The sequence below is a fragment of the Danio rerio genome, chromosome 14, assembly GCF_052040795.2.
Source record: "Danio rerio strain M-AB ecotype USA chromosome 14, GRCz13ab, whole genome shotgun sequence".
NCBI classification, from domain to species: Eukaryota; Metazoa; Chordata; class Actinopteri; order Cypriniformes; family Danionidae; genus Danio; species Danio rerio.
This window is the reverse complement of record NC_141034.1, coordinates 35,783,801-35,806,838: the sequence shown is the minus strand read 5'-3', so window position 1 is coordinate 35,806,838 and position 23,038 is coordinate 35,783,801. Positions and strand designations below refer to the sequence as shown.

General features: G+C 36.1%; 2 protein-coding genes across 4 annotated transcripts in view; one reads left to right on the top strand and one right to left on the bottom strand.

Annotated features, from left to right (window-relative positions):
- Positions 1-19,656, bottom strand: part of slc9a6a (solute carrier family 9 member A6a) — a 25,739-nt gene extending 6,083 nt beyond the window's left edge. Inside the window, exons 1-16 of one of the 2 annotated variants that reach the window (XM_087280906.1) lie at positions 19,245-19,656; positions 15,727-15,926; positions 13,904-13,981; positions 13,697-13,773; positions 13,488-13,600; positions 10,548-10,653; positions 10,269-10,373; positions 7,237-7,378; positions 7,028-7,133; positions 6,826-6,914; positions 5,913-6,026; positions 5,426-5,537; positions 3,315-3,468; positions 2,351-2,381; positions 2,178-2,260; positions 1,721-1,826 (exon numbers count right to left, since the gene is read on the bottom strand). In XM_087280906.1, the coding sequence (XP_087137032.1) occupies positions 1,721-1,826; positions 2,178-2,260; positions 2,351-2,381; positions 3,315-3,468; positions 5,426-5,537; positions 5,913-6,026; positions 6,826-6,914; positions 7,028-7,133; positions 7,237-7,378; positions 10,269-10,373; positions 10,548-10,653; positions 13,488-13,600; positions 13,697-13,773; positions 13,904-13,981; positions 15,727-15,926; positions 19,245-19,533 (1,905 nt within the window). In that variant the 5' untranslated portion in view covers positions 19,534-19,656. 2 annotated transcript variants of the gene reach the window in all.
- Positions 19,191-23,038, top strand: mmgt1 (membrane magnesium transporter 1). Of its 2 annotated transcripts, none has more exons than XM_087280328.1 (4): positions 19,191-19,309; positions 21,871-21,923; positions 22,017-22,120; positions 22,217-23,038. In XM_087280328.1, exons 2-4 carry the CDS (start codon positions 21,882-21,884, stop codon positions 22,371-22,373), a joined length of 303 nt encoding a protein of 100 aa, XP_087136454.1. In that variant the 5' UTR covers positions 19,191-19,309; positions 21,871-21,881; the 3' UTR covers positions 22,374-23,038.

The following is a 23,038-nucleotide window of genomic DNA, read 5'->3' as shown; positions in this document are numbered from 1 at the left end:
TAATTGCTTGCTATAAAAAATGTGAGGACTATGATGTGCAATAAAAATGATATGCCCTGCTGGTGGTTTCTTTGAACACTTGTGTCTCAAATCAGGAGAACTAGATGTTTAAAACAAAGTCAATTAACACTAACTTTCAAAAATGTTTTGGGATAATATTGATATAATTTAAGATTTTTGCATTGCTTGTGAAATTTAAGAAGAAATAACATTTAAATGGCTATCAAAATTTAAGACATGAAAATTTCAATTATATTTACACAGCTTTACACAATTCATATACACGTTTAGGAAACCTTAGAAAGCACAGTTTTGTAAACAAAGTGCAATAAATTTTTTACAAGTTAGTTTTTGTTCTGTAAATCACAAAGAAATGTGAGTTATTTTAAAACGTTAAAATGTGCATATTATGTGTTCACTTAAAATTATGTCCCCTTACTACAAAAACATCAACAGTCAACTACAGAGGCCTGTTGCACAAAGGCTGGGTTTTTACCCAAGTTTGCATTTAGTTTGAACAAACTCTTACGTTTTCAGGCTTAAGAAGACAGGTTGTTTTGATTAGGTTTATTTAACCCGGTAAACTGCGCTGCACTGCTAACCATTTCCGGAGCAGATTTTAATCTGGGTTGCAGACCAATCAGTTGTGAATATATAATGACATATATCTGATGCAACAAAGCAACCAACTTTCTAAATATCAATTAATATATAAAGCTTGTAAAATGCCTTTTAAACTTTGTGAACCAACATTATTAAAACAAATCATTGATTCTTGCATCGATATAATAAAATTTTCTTTACATTGCCTTCTCAAACATTTGCTGCTCCAACAGCATATGTATTAAATGTATTAAATTCAGGGTTCGTACATATTTTTACTACTAAAATACCATGACTTTTCCAAGATTTTCCGCACTAATAATGTGAGAGTCTGTGATTAGCCAAGGACAGCTTAGAAGTCAAGACAACTAACCTATATTTAACAATACAGATATTTGTTTTCCATGCAAACATTGTGGGTTTCTGTTTTTCCAAAAGGCCTGGAAAAAGCCATGTCAAAACTCCATGACTTTTCCAGGTTTTTCATGACCATATGAACCCAGTAAATGATCAATTATATATTTCTTATATTTTTATATTTCTGAGTTTGTTCAACTTGTTATGTGCAAAAGTCCTCAGGACTGTACACAGTGTGCGTACATAGTATGCGCAGTTTCTTTACAAAGTGACATCACCAACTACTGGCCTATCATGCAGCATTTTTGTGAATTCAGGAGAATGAGGATGGATTTGACTACATTGTTGTCTGCATGTGAAACTTCTGAAAAAACAAAAAGGTAAAACTCTTCTGTTGTCTCTACAATCGCTGTAATGAAAACACTCATAATTTCTTCCACAGATAGGCTCTGATTATCCAAATAACGAGCAACAGCAGATGTGTTCACGCCTCTGTTGACTAAATCAGTCCTCATTCACTGTCTGTTCACAGGTCTCTGGTTAATCAGCTCTAGGAGGGGGTAATTTGAGTCAACTGCTAGAGCCTATTAAACAGCAATTAAGAATGAGTTTGAAGGCTCCGTCCCTATAAATACAGATTCTGTCTGTCACCATCTGGTAGTAAGCAGACACAAACGACTAGTTTCTTTGGTGTTCTGCCTAATTAAGAGTCAGAACTGCAGATAATTGTTTGTCCTCTGCATTTGGGTACAGTACAAACCTCATAGGCCTGTGGGCTGGTCAGGCAGCGAGCCAGAGGACTACAGCAGGCTGGAAGTGTGGCAGTGAGCGGTGGTCCGCTGTGGGTCAGAATGGGCTTTAGATAACTGTAGGTCAAGAGGGTTAAGGATTTTCCAGCCAAAGTTGACACTTGCAATCACTTACATCCAAAATAACCATGACACTGGAGCAGCAGCCAATTTAATAATCTCCACATGAACGAATCAAGTTCCCCACTGCATATATTTTTCTCATAAGTTAAGCTGTTTTAGTCTGATACATGCATGAAGGCAGAAAAAAATGCCCTAACTTTGAGTTCACGCTATCGGAAGTGGCAGAAACATTACCTTTTTTAAATGCACGTATTCTTAGCTTATAACACTCAGTTGTTTTTTTTCATTCCCATCTGATTCTGTCTTCATGCAGTTTGCTAATTAGAGCTACACTGCAAAGGATACTTGTGATCAAAGTTGTACCAGATCCTGAACAGCCAGGCGCTTTCCTGTTTAGTGCTCCTCCTTTCAACTCCATCAGGGCCGATCTGCAGGCGGACACAGAGGAAACCATCATTACACTGATCTGCTCTGATAAGACAATGTTCATCTGTCCACACCAGAGCAAAAGCACTTACAGAGTTCTCATGATCTGTGTCCACTCCAACACTGTCAAAAACAAAACACATGTTGACAACAATAATTATGACTATAAAGACAACTTTAATGTTCTGTTTATTAATTATAATAAAATGTTGCCCTTTAAAATACTGAGCGCTTTAAAACAGGATTCTGATTGTCTTGCTTTAGTTGCTTTAATTCTAAATATTCTGTTCCTTTTGGGAGAAAGACTTCAGGTGTTTTTCTGCTGTTTTTTTCATTATCAATAGACCCAAACCCCTTAACAGTGTTGATTAAAATTCTTCTTAAATTCAGTACAGGCTGATGTACTGTAGCCTTTGCAACTTTTTAGTTTTTAGCCTTTTTACATGCTCTTAGAAAGGCATATCCCCTAAGCTATTACACCACCACCACAAGCCTGAACCGTTGATACAAGGTAAGATGGAAACTTGCATTAACAAGCAGTTGTAACTAACAAATTGGATATTTTACCTTATTATTTATATAATCATTTAGTGTATAATTATGTTTTCCTGATAATTTCTTGATTGGTGCATTGTATCCATGCATGATTTCTGAACTAAGATGAACCGAATAAACAAACAAAAAAAAGATACTGTTCCTTTATAGCATTAACATCATAGCTGTGATGAAGACTTTAGTACTGTTACACACACACGCGCACACACAAACACACACACACGCGCACACACGCACGCACGCACACGCATACATCCTTGGTTTGACCAGGAATTAACAAGAAAAAGTTGTTTGAATTTCATCCCTTTCTAATTAGCATTTTAGCTGTCTAATTAGTTCAGAGCCAAGTTTTAAATGGCTTGGGATGTCTACATATTATTCCCTGTGCACAGAAATGGACAAAAACAAGAACAAAGGCCACGTTTAATGAGTTACTCATTCCCATCGTATGTTACATGACAGGAAAAGGTCGTTCAGGCTAAAGGTGAGATTGGAACTGACCGGATTTTCTGACAGGACAGCATCTGAGTTGTGCCTCCACCGCAGATCCAAACCGTGAAGAAGACCACCAGCAGCGTGGTAGAAAACATCATCTGCCGTGCATATGTAGCTGTGTCCCTGATGGACAGGGCAAAAGTCATGGCACCACGAAGACCTAATGAGAGGTAGAGCAATAACAAAAAAGGCTGCATAATTGGTTGACATATATGATACATGTTGTTTTTTTGCAAATCTGACCTGTTGACCCAGTTTAAGGTCAAGAATGTAGATTTTCTTTCAATCACAAATAATTTTCCTAACTTAGTTATCTGTTTAGTGACTATTTTAAGTAGACAATTCATGGGTTTGTCTCTCGCAAAAGTTTAAATATTGATGCTAACCTATTATGATTAAACTTTTGACCCATATGCAGTATACGTTGTACTGCCAAGCTCATCATAAAACAGTAAAATGTGGTACGAAAAAGAAAGAAAGAGCATGATAAGCCTAAGGGGAATTCACAACAATTGTGAAAATCTACTTTATTTTTGTAATTCCACTAGTTGAAACTAATAACACAGAAACTACATACAGTTGAAGTCCAAATTATTACTTTTTTTTACAAATCCTTCCCAAATGATGTTCAACAGAGCAAGAAAATTTTCACAGCATTTCAAGTAATATTCTTTCTTCGGCATAAAGTCTTATTTTATAAAGCCTATATCTTTATTTTGGCAAGAATAAAAGTAGTTTTTATTAAAAAAAAAAACATTTCAAGGTCAAAATCATCAGCCCGCTTAAGCAGAATGTTTTTTTTTTAATTGTCTACAGAACAAACCATATTATACAATGATTTGCCTAATTACCCTAACTTGTATAATTAACCTAGTTAAGCATTTAGATGTCACTTTAAGCTGTATAGAAGTGTCTTGAAAAATATCTAGTAAAATATTATGTCCTGTCATGATGGCAAAGATATAATAAATCAGTTAAATTAGTTATTACATTTATTATGTTTAGAAAAAAAAAATATCTCAGTTTACCTGAAATTGGGAAAGGGGCTAATTCAGGAGGGCTAATAATTCTGACATCAACTGTACATGGAAAGTCTTTTTATTTAAATCATGATTTAATATATCTTGGAAAAAAACATAAGTTTAGGAAGACTAAGTGAAGTTTATTTATAAACTAATCATGTGCTTATGATTGTCCACAGCTGGTCCTGCATTAGCTAACACATGATTCACCAATCAGATGATTCCTAATTCACTATAAATAACCAGAGTTTCTTACCTCAGTATCTTCATCTTGAAATCCCTCCCACCCTACTCCCTTCTCCTTTCTAGATTTTGTAACATAGCAGACCAGTGATTAGCACTGTTGCCTCACAGCAAGAACGTCACAAGTTAAAGTCCCTACTGAACCAGTTCACATTTCTGTGCAGAGTTTGCTTGTTCTCCCTGTGCTCGTGTTGGTTTTTCCCGGGTTCCCCAGTTTCCTCCCACAGTCCAAAAACATGCAACCAAAGTAAATTGAACATTCTAAATTGGCATCATAGCTTAACTCTTAGTAAGCTGTATATCTCTCTTTAGCGTCCCTTTATCTGTCATTAGCCAGGAATAAGTCGGGGGAGTTCATTAAGATCTACCAGAGCTCAAACTCACCTCTCGCCCTGCTGACAGGAGGGAGTCCAGGGCTTGAGGATCTTATGAGCTCATAGCTCTCTCTAGGGATAGCATGCCAAACACACTTTATGTAATTTCAAAAGTTCACACCTAGCTGATGATTGATAAGAATTACATTTTCTGGGCTGAACTATCCTCTTAATCTACATCCGTATAAGTCAAATTGAAAAAAAAAATTACCTTTCATTCATAATAGTCAGAGAATGACTTTCATTTTTAGATCTCATATGGAAGTGCTTTGTATTGAGTTTTCACTCTTCAAACTATCAATCAACTAAACAGATTTGAATTTGGAAGCTAACTTCAGGATCAACTCAGGATCAAGAAAAACAAACACACAAAATTGGTTCAAGTCTAACCCACTTAACCTTACGACTTTTGGCTTTTACCTTGTTTCTCTTCAAAGATTAAATCTTGGCTGGCCATTACCAATCTCAAGGCACAAACCTGCGAACATCATCATGTGCTGGAAGTTGGAGCTGATCTTGTTTCTACGGCCCAAATTCAGCAGGAAAGAGAGTGGATAGATGTTCGCCGCTCTGCCCAGAAACACAGCCAGCTGGGAGGAGAGGTGTCAAGGAGAAACTGCAGAAATAAAGCTAATACTGCACTGACTGCATCTACAATCCCTTCGGAGCCAGGACATTGTGCCCTTCCTGAGGACTCTGTTCATTTAAAAAAACAGTTCTGGGCCATTGATTTCTGGGAAACACAATGAGCTGTAACACCCTGGACATATCACTCAACAACAGCCAGCCACTTCCTTGATGGCGCTTAAGCAAAGTACTGCCGTCCAACGTGAGCAAATATGTGGCTTTTAATAATAGTACTTCATCAGATTTTCCACATGTTTTGCAATTGCTGAGAGTATTTTTACTATTGTCTCATTTCTGGTTATTTTTGGCCAAGCCACAAAGATGAAGTTTTAGGATACAAATGCGCACACTATGAAGATCGGGTTAAAGACGTGGTTCTGGAAGGTAAACAATGTCAAGCCCATGTAGGAAAATATGAAGTTCTCAGCCAGGAAATTCAGTAGCTCGAATAACTGTAAGAGAGCACAGTGACATGAAATCATAGTGAGATGTTTATGTTACAAAGATACTTCACAGAATGAAAAGAAATATTCACTTCTGACAAGTTAAGCAGTAAAAGCATTACATTTAATAGAAAGAGCAAAAAGAAAATATATGAAGTTGTTACATCAGTTTCTCCAGTTTTTTACATAGGTTAACAATCTTACACATATATTTCTAGGCCAGTGGCACATGCATTGTGGTGATCTTGTAAACAATGACACGGTCATACTTTTAAACTGTTATCCTTGTCATTTGACAGATAATAAACTATATGCACAGCTAGTGTTTTTCAATCAATGATGAACTTCTAGTGAAAGGTTTATATGATTATTTTCAACTTCATAAGGTTCCTTTTACAGCTTTGATGTTGTAATGCAAATCAGATATAATCAGTTAAATAGACTTAAGCATCCATTTGGTTGTTAAAGCGTAAAATGAGATAAAAGACTGTTCAAACGCAGGCACCATAATTAGTGCAGAAACTCTACTGAAAATACTTGTGCAAAATTAATTTTCATGATTTAAAGACATGGTTCAGAAAATTATATTTAATGCAGTGCTACTTGTTTGGTCTAATACTCATTTTTTTTAAATCGCACCTCACCCAGGCAGTGAAGATCAATGCTTTTTTTTTTAATCAGATATTAAATGCTGCAATTTTGTATGGGATGACAATAACTGGAAGCCCTGGGGCTGGCTGGACACACGCACGCACCCACGCATGCATGCACGCATGAACGCACGCACACTTTCCATCATTAATCTTACTTGTTTCGTCCTGTCCTGGGATTCAGGAGAGAGGTTGTTAAAGGTGTAATGGGCCTGTGTCATTCCACAGAACAGAACAGCCACCACACCTGAGCAACACAACAGGAACAAGCATTCAGATACAGCAGTTTATAATATATATATATATATATATATATATGTTTCCAAGTAGTTTCTAAAGACTCACGGGTTTGAAGCTTACCTGTAAATCCACAGGCCTCTGCCAGCAGAAACGTGCTCCAGGACATGAGAAAGAAAAGCGCCGTCTCCAGCAACGGAAAGTCCCTAAGCTTAGTGAACTTAGTAACGTGGGAAGGAGTCAACGAAAATAACTTACTTGCATGTAAAAAGTACTAAAGGCTCTACAGATGTGTAATAAGTAACATGCAGCATTCAAGCAGTAAAGGATATGAGTGCAGTCACGATTCCAGTAGCCACTCCAAGAGCAAAAGAACCACTGAAGACCCCTAGAAAGATGCCAAAGGACTTGAGCATGGCCATTGCTTCAAATGTGTGACTGTTGTCTCCTGTAGGCTGATATGCTACAATTGACCTGGTAAAAGAACAAAGGTATTTACCCACACTCATACAGTGTATTAACATCTAATGTAAAATCAACAGAAAATAAATGCAATAATGCAGCAGATAGAATTGCTACTCAACGAATATAAAAGTTATGAGCAGGGCTTAAAAGTGTGAATGTTTTGGCAACATCTAAACTAGATAATCATCTATGTTCTGCTTCCTAGTCTCCAGACTGTGGTCATAATACAGATAACATATGTGTACTCATTTTCTGTCATATTATTACATTGGGAAAATGAGCAGAATTGTGACCAGAACCTCTTAAAGTCAAGTTCTATTTTGGGGTTTCCACCTGGATTTTGCCTACCCAAATTTAAAAGCTTCCCAAACCCACATGCAGAGGTGTAAATGCAAAAGTTTGGTATCATTTTAAAGAAATCCCTTTGAATTTTCATAAAACACTGTTGAAAGTGATTAAAATATTTGTATATGTTGTCTGTGTTATAATAAACTCGTCCTAAAAAGAGGCACTTTGTTTTGTAAACTCAAATTTGAAAGTGTACCTTTCAAGTTTTGTGTGGTGTAGGTTGCTGTAATTAATTTTGGTGGTTCCTGCACGTCAGTAATCATAAGAACAAAGAAAAATGTCTCGATCATAATCTACGCAAAAGTGATTCTATTCCAAACGATGAGAGAACAGAACCACTTATGAGGGTATTGGGTAAGTACGCACCTTTAAAATGTAAAGAATGCGGAAGTAAATGACATCCCAGACCCAGTACCGGGTCCCAGAGTTTAGGAGGTTTGTCTAATTCTTAACAGCTTTGTAATTACAGATGTTTTCACTGAAAATAATTTATACTGTGTCAAATTTGCATTGAGAATTGCACAGAAAAAGAAAATAAAGGAGATATGCCGCAATGATGTATACATAATTTAGTTATAAATGTAAAATATGCTACTGTTTGCCCTCACCAAAACGAAAAAAAAAATTTAATAATGTATAAATTTATTGTTTATTAAACTGACCAGATATGCCAATTTTTGATAGTAAAGTCCTATATTTCAACTCTTTTCAACCCTTACAAAAAGATGTTTAAAATGAGTTAAAATGTAAATAAAATAACTTATTAACCCCGCGTCACATTTACAACATGAAAAACCTTTGTGTCCACAATTCATTTGTTAGCAAGATGTACGCATTAAATCAGCTATTCATCATATTTTTTACTTACCCTGTTATTCATTAAACCGTACGTTTTACTAAATCTCTTGAAAATAAATTTTTATTCATACAAGTACACTGATCTTTTACACTCCTAACATCATTATTAGTATATTGGTATGTTTGTGGTGAGAGTACTAAAAAATGCAATACACAAATACTTACATGCCTCTTTCATTTGAATCAAAATGCGTTTGCTGTGCGCACATTTTGCTTACTTGATGTAAATCATATTACAGTATATCACCTTTGTTCTTTGAATAAGGCACTTTGGAATGTACTGTGTTTCACAGCAGATTCAGGAGATCAAAAAAAGCAAATTAAAGTCCAAAAAATAGGGCAATTCATCAAACAAGTGCTGCTAAAACATGCGGAAACAAAGTAATTGCAAAACATACTGAAAATAAACTAGAAAAGAACTAGCTTTAAGGAAGCTTTATATATTTTGCTTTTAAATATGAGGAAGAGGAGTTTTGCAGCCTAATTTAAATGCACGCTTTTCTTAGGATTGGGGTTGACAGGGCTTGATATTAATGCATGTGGATTTGGTGTGTGGCACAGTAAAAATACCCATCTTAATCAGGGAGTTATTCCTTGAGTGAACATTAACAGTTGGAAAATAGCACATGTGTATCTGTACATTGGGTCCATGCATTAGCTTTAAAAAGTGGCATTACATTTATATTTTAATCATAAACTTTAATTATATATATATTTATTTCCCATTAGGGCTGTGCAATTAATCCAAATTGAATCGCAATCACAATTTGAAATGTTTCAATTAGTTAATCGCATAAATTAACTAATTAAAGGCTGAAATATAAAATATATATATGTATACATGTAAACAAAAATAACGAATAATATCTTCGTCCGCTATGCTTCAGAAAATTAAACATGCTTGACTTTCTGCGATGGTGTTGTGAGGCATCACAGACATTGTATCGGCTGAACTACGCCACAATACATAAGAATAAATAATTGAATCTTGTGTCACGAATTCCATTTGTCATTTACGACTTCTCACGACACCCTACGTCAACGAAATTGTGCCGAAATTGTGTTATCTGTGGCAGAATTGTAACACGGCTTACTGATTACTGAGCTGAAGCTTGAATTAAATTAAAATCAGCTTAAAGCTTAAAATAAATCATAGATCAAATCGCAATCGCAATTAGATATTTTCCCCAAATCGCACAGCTCTATTTCCCAAAAACTAAATTGCAGTGAGGGGAAAATGCTGAATGGCTAGAAACTTTGAAAACCACTAGCTACAGTGGCTGGTGAGCTACAAAATTAATGTCAAGCCCTGAGGGTAATGCTCTGAAAGTCCAAACCATTGGATCACATGCTAAGTTACATTATTCTTTACAGAGGTGGGAAGTAAGTGGGAAGAAGAGAAAACTTTCTAAAGCAGCACAGCATCACTTCAAACTATAAAGCAAATGGCTATCATCCAAACAGCAAATACCCACAGCTCTGCTCCATCCACACACCTTCCATAACCAGTGGATTTTATTTAGCTTAACTACATGTAGTAGAAAATTAAGTAAATGGATGGATCAAATAATTACAGGTGCTGGTGTGAAGCATATCTTTGGGTCATTTGCTCATGCATGTACTGGTACAGACCAGCCAATGCACATACTAATAGGTCACTCTGCAGTCTCAAAGCTCTACATGTGTGGCACACCCATTGAGGGGCGGTCTTTGTGTCTGGTTCCCGCCCTCTGCATAAGCCACACCTCCAGGGCTGTGATGCCCCGCCCCACTTTGCCTCCCGTAATAAAGCAGCATGCTGGAGCAGATGAGAGGTCCAGCAGAGGAAGAATCGGGTGTTAAACGAAAAGTGTTAATTATTTGTTTTACACTGCGTAAATAGAAACCCAAAACTGTCATCTCTTAGAATTAATAATATTAAGGAATGAATCGACAAAAAAAAACAGTATATATTCATAATAACAGGACTTACGAGGACAGTACGACAGCGACAGCATCGTTCAGAACACTTTCTCCAAACAGCAGAGCGTACAGGTCCGCATCCACCTGCAGCTCATTGAAGATGGCCAGAACTGTCACTAGAAGACAAAGGAGTGTCAAATCAATATGCTTAATGTGCAAATAACAGGGGATGTGATTTAGAGCTGCACAATATATTGTTTTAGCATCGATATCGCAATGTGTGAATCAGCAAGTCACATTGCAGAATCTGCTATGTCAAGTTGAGATTATAATTAACCAGGAACCACATTTCAGAAGACATGATTCGTGGAGTCGATGGGCTCTATTTTGACGGTCCATGCACAGAGCGCAAAACGCAGGGCGCAAACGCTTTCAGTGCGTGTCAGAACACATTTTTGCTAATTTAAGGACGGGAAAATCCGCTTTGCGCCGTGGCGCATGGTCTAAAAGGGTTGAGTTTATTTTCTTAATGAGTTATAGGTGTGTTCTGAGAATAAACCAATTAGAGTCTCATCTCCCATTCCCTTTAAAAAGCCAGTTGCGTCGCGCAATAAGCGCATTCGCTATTTACAAAACGTAAAGTAAGTCTAAGTGGAAAAACTGAGCATTTCACTAGCAAAAAATTAACAGTTAACAGGTTTTTTTAACAGAGATAATGGATCTACTTTAACTTTCGCTCTTGGATGGGGAAACCTTTAGGCACAGCCATCAATTAGTCTATAAATAATTAATTGTGTTTGTTAAGCGCAAATATTCGTTTCAAAACTATTTCTAAATTCTGTTCTAATTTTCAGCAAACGAATAAATGAACAATAATAACGAAGTGTGCTCAAAAACCTGAGTTATATTCTAAAACACATGCTGTGCCCCATATGGTCTAAAACCTGACAGGTGGGCAAATCTAAGCTTTTTTTTAATAAAACAATTATAAATATGGATATAATAAATAATACTGCTAATAATAATAACATTATACAAAAGCAAATTGTTATGAATGAACTGAAAAAGCTTCCCGAGATGAAGCAGTGATTTTTCATATTTATGTAGGCTAGAAAATAATGTTTTGTAATATTTTAATCCTTTATATTTATATCCTATATCTATTCTTATTATATCCTATATTTATCCTTAATATTTAAATTTTTTCATATGTAAAGATATTTGCTTATTGCTCTCTTGTGCTAATTCAGCAGTGTGTAAGCGAGGCGCAACTCTGCACCGGAGTTTAGACCGGGTTTGTTTTGGTCTAATGAAAAATCTATTTTAGTTTCTCAAAATAGCAACGCGCCAGCAGTCCGCCTCTAAACTATTGCGTTGCACCTTGCGCCGGGTGTATGATAGGGCCCATTGTGTCAGTTTAAGATTTTGACTTGGATGTGTTTTTAAGGCCTGTGACAGGAAGATTTAAAGCAAATTTAAACCATTTGAGAACAAAACATTATTTTTAAGTTTAAGTTTGCTGATTTAACAAAACTCATTTGCCATTTTATCATTTTAAAAATCACTTATCAATTTAGCATTTTACTTATTTTTAACAAAGAAGATTATATAGTGTTTTATTTTACATTTGATTATTGAATTTCTATTACTCAATACTGTTTGACTCTACCGAAAACCATATAGCGATGTTTATTTCCTATTTATCTCTATTCTACTATTTTCATCTGTGCTCACTTATTTTATTTTTGGATAATTTTGTATATTTTATGCAGATACACTCGCCTACAAAGATCATTCCAATCAATGTAAAACTATTAATTATTTCCAAACAGTTACTCAAGTCATATTATATTGATATATCAGAATTACAAAATATCCCAATCATTCATTTTCCTTTGGCTTAGTCTCTATTTCAAAGGTCACCACGGGAGAATGAAGCGCCAACTATTTCTGCATTTGTTTTATGCAGTGGATGCCCCTCTAGCTGCAACCCAGCATTGTGAAACACCCATACAACCTCACACAAAACGGACAATTTAGTTTATTCAATTCACCTATAGCACATGTCTCTGGAATTTGAGGAATACCGGAGGAAACCCATGGGAACAAGGGCAGAACATGGAAACTTCACACAGATATGCCAACTGGGCCTCGAACCAGTGACCTTCTTGCTGGGAGCCACTGTGCTGCCCTCCAAATATCTCCATGTCTGTTTTTTGTCCAACATCATGCAGCCCTAGAGTAATCCCCTCCAATGTCTCTTGTTTCTGCACTTAACTTTGTTACAGTATCAATAAAAGTTTCTTCTTTTCAATGGTGGTCAAAATCCAAAATGATTTGCTTAGATTCAGTCATAATTGTTTGCAATAGCCATTGTGATTAAATAACAATCCAAACAGTAAATCTACTCCACTTTACCACAATGCTGCAGATTAAATTTTATGTTTAATTTAGTCACAAGGTCAAGCTGTGGTGTCATGATCTATTGATCCCACAGCTTCATGTGATAAAAACTGATAAGTCTGAGTTCAAGAAACTTAAACTTTGGGACACCAGCTGACTAATTAAGTACTTAAGTACACACCTTTGGGCTGAACAGTTTTCACAAAATTTTTCTTATTTTAGTGTACACTGAGACAATAAATGTTTTCAAAAACTATTCAGGGCATTTTAAAAATGTTGTTTTCAGGCTCACAAAACACTGTTAACCTTTAAATGAATGGACAAAATGCAAAATTTAAAAGTGTAAATGCCCACAAAAACTATTTAAAGTCAGTAAATCAGTATTTTAAAAAAAACAAATGTGTTTGAATAATACAGCTTAATACAACCTGAAATAAAGCTATGGCAAAAAAAAAATCATTTGAGAAATCAATTCGGAGATTTTTAAAGCGCATCATTACTCATTTGTGAATCGATTCTGAGCTCAGTTTTTAACATTTTAAGTATTTTGAAAATCTTAGAATCTACTCAGAAACACATTTAGGCTCTGCTGTAAGGACTGTAATACCTGGATCAGTGGCTGAGACAATTGCACCAAAGAAAAGGCAATCAGTGAAGAAGAAGTCGTCTTGCAGATGACCAATTTTCTTCATCAGCATCACACAACCATACATTAACGCCCTGAAAAACAAACCGCACAAGACTAAAAATCTTTCTCTCATTTCTGGAGCAACCACTTGAACAAAAAAAAAAAAAAGACCACGTGTACACACTGACCCAATGATGAAACACGACACAACGGTTCCCACAAACGCATAGGCAAGAATAGAGCCCAGATTTCTGAAGAAATGTCTCTGAAACACGAAACAGACAGAAAACAATTCTAATAAATAATGACCTCTGATTTGGCTATAATATGTGCTACATCATCTTGTGCACACAACATCTGAAATGTATAATTTATTAATAAGGGAAAAGCCTTACTCGTTTTAAACTGTAGCCAGCATGAAAAATGATGGGAGGCAAGAGAATATTGAAAAAGACCTCAGGGTCAAAGGTCACCTGAAATGCAATAAGAAAGGTAGACTTTCATTTACATGTATTAGAATAATGAGAAATCAATATACAGCTATTCAAAAGCACTGACTCCAAACCACTGAACAGCTCTATATTAGGAGAAAAATTAGGAGACCAATAGGACATATGTATAACAGATGTTTTCATTTGTTGTGGTTAAAAACAAGGGTTATAACTCTTCCAAAGTCAAAAGATTGGTAACATGTTGTCTAAATTTCTCTAATGACAACATTTCTATTTTAAATTTTGAAGAAAATGTCGTCAGTAGTTTACAGTATAAAAAAAACAATACTCCAATATACATACAACTATAAATCATGATCCCAGAAAAAAAAAGTTAATTTTCAGATGGTCTCAATTTTTTTCCACACCTGTGTATTCCTTTAAAGGTGCTGTATGTAAGTTTTTTGCATTCTTGTTTATCTGAAATAACAATGCTAAAGATATTCTGCTTTGAAAATGTGAATCACGTGAAAATGTGACTTACGTAAGTTCAGAATTCTACATGAGTTAGTTATTAATTAACAATTAATATAAATATTACAAACATAAACATTAGGTTACATTGTAACCTCGTGTCCTAACAACACGCTACGTGACGAGATTTGTAGTGATAAGCAATTTTGTTTGCACCAGACGAAACACGACATTTAAATTCAGCCATTCAGAAGAACACAATAGTGCACCTACTGCATTCCAATGAAATGGTAAGATTTTCAATATAATTAATACATATTGAACCTCTTTAAAGTTATTAAATGTAGACAATGAATCACTGATATGTGTTGGCTTGCACTGAGTCACAGTTCTAAAGTTCAATTTCAAATGGTTCATTTTATTTTCAAGATCTGAGGTGAACTATCTGCTGCTGCTTTCAGTAGTATGGCAATAAATGTTATGTAAAATGGCATTCAAACTTGCATTATTGGCCTTTAACACTGAGTAAAGCACATGAGGTGTACCTGAGGTGATCAGTTTATTCTGTTACTCACCTGTGAGAAACAGTAGCCATTTCTAAAATATACATTTCAGGTGTTCGTTAGAACAAAAACTCCTTTAAATAAATATTTTTTTCTATCTGCCCTAAATCAGTCTTTAGGCTCGATAGTCAGGCACACCCAATCTGGCAACCTGAGCTTGCGTGGAGTCATCAGAGGAGGAGCTGAGTGAAAATATATTTTGATCTAGGAGTGCAATAACAAGTTCAACCACTGGGTCTCAAACTTACATACTGCACCTTTGAAAACCATCTTTTCTAAATTATTTGATTAAAATAAGTTAAATAAGTGACTGTCTATGTAAATGAATTGAAACAACAACAACAAAAACACACCATGCAATTCTTCAACTGATGTTTCAGCTAAGAGAAGCATTCAAGTTCAATCATCACAGGACTGATTTAACAGAGAATTACAATTTAGAGAACAAACAACCAACCACAGATTACTTCTGTCAGGCGCTGAATTGCTATGTGGGAGTATGTGTGCCAAAATTAAATTACTGGTATAAAGTTAAATCAGGAATTTGTTTGAAGCATCTGGGAGTACACAAAGGCATTCAGCGGACAGACAGGCTAGTGGCTACCTTCCTAAAAATACAGATGCAAATAGGAGTCATATTCAAATAGACACTCAATTCCCCACACCATTTGTGCTTGAAATGCAGCTTTCTATTTAACTCATCTGATTCTGTGCTGGAGGTCAAACTGCTGTTGTGATGTGATATTTTACCTTGCGGAGCATCTCGTTGTCCTGGATGTCATTGACTTTATTGGCACCAATCTCTCCTTTCAGGGTGTATTCATAGAACTTACCACTGACATTGACCAGAAGTGTGGCTGGACTGGCGTTGACATGACAGCTCAGCGTAACATTGTTTATGTCGCTGGGCACATGGATAGCATAACGCAGGACAACACCCACAAGCAGCCCTGATGACAGAGAGAGAGAGAGAAATATAGCGTTGTCTTTTTTCAATGATACAGTAAATTTCAGGTTTGTTTTAAGCTACTTGTTTACAATTCTACAACACAATGTCATGTATAAGTTGGCTACCTATGCACTTTCTCAGCATAACAGGAGCTGAAATTACTAAAAAAAAAAACAATTACAAAATGGTGATGCTCAAAAATGATGCGGCTGTGAGCAAATCACAACATATCTCGAAACGCATCTGCCTTTGCAAAATAAACCAAAAGTTAATGTAAAGAATCCTTACAAATATTACTAAATTAAATAAAATATACACCTTAGATATTAGATTATATTAGATATCATATATTAAGTATTAAAATTTGAATGAAACATTTCTGAAATTTTTAATCTAATGAAAAAAAAAAAGTTTACAAATTACAAACATTGCCCAAACCTAAAATAAAACTAAAGCTGACATCAAACTAAATCAAACCTAAATAGGTAAAGTATCTGGAAAAATGACAAAAGCATGGAACAAGCTGAAAACAAAACTAAAACTGAAAAATGACAATATATACAAAGACTTTTGAAAACTAACCAAAATGGTACTTGCAGTTATTCCATTGCAACGAAAAATTTGCCATGTTTTTACAAGACTAACCATAGTTTAATTGTATTAAAACAGTGGTTCCTTTTATCTCTTGATCAATAAACCATTATAAAATTATTCATTTTTCTAAGGGATGATTTATGCCTGGTTGCAAATAACCCTTTAGGTTATAAAAACTTTTAAAAAAAAATCTTTTCTAAAGAAAGAAAAAAAAATAATCAATTGATTTCTCAGTTATAACAGGGTCACATGATAAAAGTACTACGTTAATTTTAAGAAAATACTAATTACTCTCTAGTACTGTAGTGTGCAGTGGGTGATCAGCCTAAATGCTATCTGTTAGGATAATATCTTTGAAACAGTCCCTCCCCTGCCGTTCAAGCCACACCTCCTGAAATGAAATAAAAAATGCACACAATAAAGATGACAGAGACCCACTAGATCAGTGGTTCTCAAACTGTGGTACGTGTACCACTAGTGGTACGCAGGCTTCCTTCTGGTGGTACGCGGATTAATCAAATATGTAATATGTACATGCTACATATATTTAAAGAAATTATCAAAAATGATTTATATATGAATATGATGACATAGAGCCTATATTTATGAGGTCCAGGCAACATTTCCAGGTGCTGATAAACCAGTAGTTATTTCTTTTTTGAACTGTACAGAGCTTAAGCTGCTTTACTATACCTAATACGCTACTGTATTTCAAAACTGCTCATTATGATGGTACTTGCAAAGACAATTTTTTTCAGAGGTGGTACTTGATGAAAAGTGTTTAAGAACCACTGCACTAGATCATGTCATTCGTCCGTTAGAATTTTTTTAGTACTTATAACACTTCAATTTCGAACGAAAAACTGCATTATATATTGCACCTTTTCAGTTGTGTAGCGAGCAAAACTTGTCATAATGTGCAATATTTCATGCATGCAAGGATCGCTGGTCTCACCGTCTCACAGGCTTTGTCCTAAAGCTACAACTGGCATATATGGTAAACAACATAGAGAGCTCATCACAGGTTATCATTGTTCAAAAATGAACCAATGTGAATATAAAACCAACTTCAGCTCAGTAAAGCAGACTAGGCGGATTAGCGCTTATGTACTGATGTCTTGTTTGTTTTATTTAATGTTTACAAAGTCAATTCAATTAGAACCACTAATTTGATAAACAAAGCAAGTCTATCATATAATATATCTACCAAAAGACAGAAAATATTACTTTACAATCTGTATTGTAAATAAATCAAATGAGCACTTTCATATTGGTAAATAATATTACTGAACTTAATTTAAAAACTGAATAAATATAAATTTACACAAGTAAACATATTGACTCAATGATGGGCTAAAAATCTGCAGAAATTTGCGGATTTCTGCGCTCGCAGATTCAGTGTGGACCTACTCATGACAAAGTCCCTTCATTGTTTACCACAATAATTTCAATATTGGGTCTGAAATAGCATGTAAGAATCACTTGAAAACAACATTAGCACAACTCTTTCAGACCCTGAGTGCATGACAATGGACACTCCAGAGCATTTTTTTCATTCTGTTTAGTCCCTTTATTAATCTGGGGTGCCACAGTGGAATGAACCGCCAACTACTCCAGCATATGTTTTACGCAGCGGATGCCCATCACTGGGAAACATCCATACAAGCTTATTCACATGCACTCCGGACAATTTTAGCTTACCCGATTCACCTATACCACACGTCTTTGGTAACCGGAAAACCGGAGTACATGGAGGAAACCCACGCAAACACTGGGAGAACATGCAAACTCCACACAGAAATGCCAACTGACCCAGCCGGGGCTCAAACCAGTGACTTTCTTGCTGTGAGGCGATTGTGCTACCCACTGCGCAACTGTGCTGCCCTCCAGAGCATTTTACCAAATTTAGAGCCTGATGTCCTTTATGTTGGACTTTCATCATCCAATTAAAAATCCATATTTAATTGGTTTAAATGTTAAATATATCTGTTCAGTATAATGTACAGTGAGTTTAGACATTAAATATGCCTGTCTGTTATAATGAACTAAGTTCTAATAATGTGTCTAACAATCTGTATTAATTATTTTATTTTTAATTTCACATTGTTGTATTGTTTTAGCAGTACAACGGTATTGACCTGGTTGAAATGGCATTTATGAGAGTCTTAGGAACATATATTCAAGTATCTAATATACTGATCTGGGCAATAATTCAGCTTTGATGGGGTTAATTCATTGTAAATAAAAAGTTTTAGTTTTATAGTCATTGGCTGATAAAATTATTTTACTATTCAGAATTTGCAAATAATACTTTTCTGAAGTCAAATAATTAAGGAAAAAGTCTGAATTTCCGAAAATAAACCCACTTTATCTCAATTTCATGTGGAAACCCTTTAGACTCATATGATTTTACACATGTCTTGGAACTTTTAAAAGCTTCAAAATTTGACACCATTTAAATTAGCCGCATTGTTTACTAACCAGCCCAGCATACGCAGGTAAAGCAGTGAGGCAGATTAACTCCTGCTGGACAGCAACACTGTGCACACAGGCCCTGTTTTCCAGTGTCTAAACTACCCTTTGGACAGTCATAATCAAGCATGACGTACTCCAAAACTACCAGATCTCATGCAGCTGTTGCTATTATATAGGAAAAGACGCTGTTCACGGCACACTTCATCAAATGAGCGGGCAGAGATGCAAACGATCACGCCTTTCCTCTCACCGTATATCATCGCCAGTCCAGTCTCGTGCAGAAACCTGAAGCGGCGGTGCTTGAACAGCCATATGGTGAGGATGGTGAGGGTGAGGAGCATGATGAAGATGAGAAGGTCGGCGCTGTCCTGTCTGTGGCTTTCTTCAGCTTTCTTCTCTGTCACGATATTCTCCATCGCGCTGTCTTCTTCAGCTCCGCACTGGCACAGGCAGAGGGAACTCGCCAAAACAAACACATGTACGGGCAGTCTTCTCCAGACACGCATCGCGACTGCCTTCATTTCACTTGTAGAGCCCATGTTTGCATTTCTTTTGGGTGTAAAGGTGTAAGAAGGTGAAGGCGCGATATTTACGATCGCTGTACATCGGCTGGGGCTTTAGCCGATACCAGCATAGGCTCTTGGAGATTGTTCCTGATTCGCGACGACGCCCCGCCCACTGAACTGACGTCACGTGAAAACGTAGCAAAATGTGTTCGTGCCGGTCATCGGTGGACAAACGGTGCGCAGAAGTTTAACATTTATCTGCATCGTCACTGTTGTCGAACAAAATTAAAATTCATTTTTAGTTTTTTATAAGAAAGACAACTTGTTTAATATACAACAAATACTTAATATTAAAAAAATGTGAAAAATGAAAGCTGGAAACGTCGAATTTGCTGTCAAAGTTTACGCAAAACAAAATATCATTTTGAAATCAATATAAAACTAAAACTGAACTAAAACATAATTAAATATAAATGGCAATTTAAAAAAGTGAAAAAATTACCGTTATAGAACGCAAAAAAATACATAAAAACGTAATAAAAAACCATAAAAACAAATCCAAAATATTTATAAAAACTATGGGAGTGTATTATTTAATTTACACTAAAACAAGAGTGTTTTATTTAGTTTTTTATTGTGTTGTTTAAATCATAGCTGAAATCAAATATATTATACGTTATTTTTTTAGAAACTACAAACTGCATGTTTCAAACTGAAGGGGGAAATAAATGTTTGTATTAGCACATGAAACATGACTTTTTTAACATTATATTTTATTGTAAAACAGTTAAATTCATCTTGGAAAGTCTACACAGTTAGTTATTTCTGCGTTCTGTTTAAATCAGGTTTAATTGCGTTTTAAAGCGGCAGTGGGCCACCGGAAGTGCGATTAGTGCGGCGGCGGTGATGACGCAGCGCTCATTGACGAGTGCTTCACGCGCCTCGCCACTGGCTCGATCGGTTGTGCTCGAGTGAAAATGGCCTCGTCCTTCTGGAAAGGTGTTGTCGGTATAGGACTATTCGCCTTGGCACACGCGGCTTTTTCAGCGGCACAGCGTAAGTATTGTTGATCCAGAAACTGGAGGTTGAGGACAGACTGTTCTGTTGCTGAGTAGCCGGGGCTGATTGTGCTCTGGCGGCGATGCGGCCTCTCTCTCTCTCTCTCTCTCTCTCTCTCTCTGCAGAGCTCATGACAGCTCCAGCTGCACTCAAACTGCAGAGCTCACTATCTAGACAGCATTTTGGAGTGCGCTCGCACTCGTGTAGTCTGCCCGAAAATGCTGTCTAGGTAGGCAGCTCGCTAGGTTGTGAGACACAACCTTTAAAACAGCACAATGAACGCTAAAGAAGTTCTCTTCTAGCTTAAACCACTGATCATGTCTGTCGGATTGAGACTTGTGAACGATCAGATCGTGCCAATGTTTGTCGATGCGTTTAATATTACGTTACGCAGTATGAATTGTATTTCAGATTGTATCTTGATTCTCTTTGCTATGTTACATTACCATATTCAAACTACACCCACTACGACAGCGTGTTTGTTAACATTTCTTGTGAGGTATCATTAATTCACAAGTAACTCCCAACCGGCATTTGTTTTCTTTCCAAATAATGCTTCATCTGCTATTTTTGCCGTGGTGATGTCCGATTGATTCATTTGAGTCGATTGTTTTTGAATCTTTGACAGTTTCTGTACGTTCACGATAGCTCGGCTCATTGCTCGACTCATTGAACAGAGACTCGTCTTATCTGTGCGTATCTGACCCGTAGAATTGACAATTATCTGTCTTATTATCTTTTAAAACACAATAAAAAAGTAACATAATTGAAACAATATCATTTTTTAGAGACTGCCTTACAAAGTAAAATCTCCAATTACTAGCCTGGCATTCATAATATAGCATTTTTGTTGTTTACACTGGTCTGTTTTACAAGATAAATAAGTACCATTATTTAACAGTCCACATTACTATTATATAACAGGCTGTACCATAAATGATAGAGGTAAAATTGGTTTTATATTGCACATTCGTTTATTAGCAGTCTCTACATTGTTTACCATGTTACTTTGAATATTCGATCGGAATTAGCATGCAAGTATGACTTATAAACAACATTAACACTATCTAATTCACTGTGAATAATGTTGCACTTTGATAGTCATTTCCTGCTAATATGATTTCTCTTTTTTAGAATTTGCAAAAAAAAAACTTCTGAAATTGTTATATTTAGAAGAATGTCTGAATATCCGAATATAAAACCGACTTTATATCCATTAATGTATATGAATGTTGGTATCATGCTACTTGCTACTACGGTGCTATGCTGCTGTTTTGCTATCAGTCACACCTCTTTGTTTCTTTCTTCCAGACCGATCCTACATGAGACTGACAGAAAAGGAGAACGAAACATTACCAATAGATGTAAGTTGCGAAACAGAAAACGCTTCTCATACTATATCACATTGATTTGTCGTTCTCCTCCTCAAGTCAGCTTCTCTTGTGTTGTGTTTGCAGATAGTGTTACAGACGTTGTTATCATTTGTGATCACGTGTTATGGCATCGTGCACATCTCAGGCGAGTTTAAAGACATGGACGCGTCCTCAGAGCTCAAAAACAAGTATGTACATGCACATTTATTTCCCTAGGAACTCCTGGCTGAATCAGAAATCTGCTGATGATACCGAGCTCACTTGTATCTCTTTTGTTGTAACAGGACATTTGACACATTGAGAAATCACCCATCATTCTACCTGTTCAATCACCGAGGCAGAGTTCTCTTCCGCACTCCAGAACAAGAGCCATCCACTCCAAACGCCCAGGCCTTGCCCTCCAATCCCCTGCGGTTACGCAAGCTGGAAAACTTTCATTAAGACTGGCCTTCAGTGGGCTGCCTTGCCCGTTATTCTTTGTTTTTTTTGGTAAATTTATTTGTTAGCTCCTCAGTTGGAAGGAAGGGAAAATCCGCATCTTTTCCTGTCTTCATGTATATGTGAATATGCTGTACAAACATGCATCTCTTGTGGTTACTACTTTGTCAATGGACTGTGCCAACTCCTTTTTCCAGCTGATATGTCTGTAAATACTTGTTATTGCTTTGGAGTCTTAAGTCTATAGGTTACAGCCGTCGCACACAGCAGGGCACGAATGCTATCATGTACATTGTTGGTTTGGCACATTTCTGGCTGAACTGAACTTAACTGCGGCAGGTTCTTCCCTGTAACCCTTCTGAATTGAGGTCAATATTGTGGACCATAAATTATATTTGTGTTCAGAAACAGGATCTCTGGATCAGGATCTCTAAAATTTGAGCTTACGCAAATAACAATGAGAATGATTAAAACTATTAAAACATGTCTGAGCAAGGCCACGATAGATTATGTAGATTAATAGCAAATCTAACAATACTGTGAACATTCACTGGGAATGAATGGTACATTTGTTTTGAGGATGGGGGGTGATGATGTTTCCCGATTGATTTCGTGATGAGAAAACTCCTTATTTTTACCTTAATAAATTCTGAAGTTTTATTGATGAA

Bases quoted from the DNA above. Each gene is read 5' to 3' on its own strand.
- mmgt1 (XM_087280328.1), top strand. From the start codon at position 21,882: ATGAGACTGACAGAAAAGGAGAACGAAACATTACCAATAGAT. The intron at 21,924-22,016 runs GTAAGTTGCGAA...TTGTGTTTGCAG, and splicing joins ACGAAACATTACCAATAGAT to ATAGTGTTACAGACGTTGTT. The intron at 22,121-22,216 runs GTATGTACATGC...TTGTTGTAACAG, and splicing joins TCCTCAGAGCTCAAAAACAA to GACATTTGACACATTGAGAA.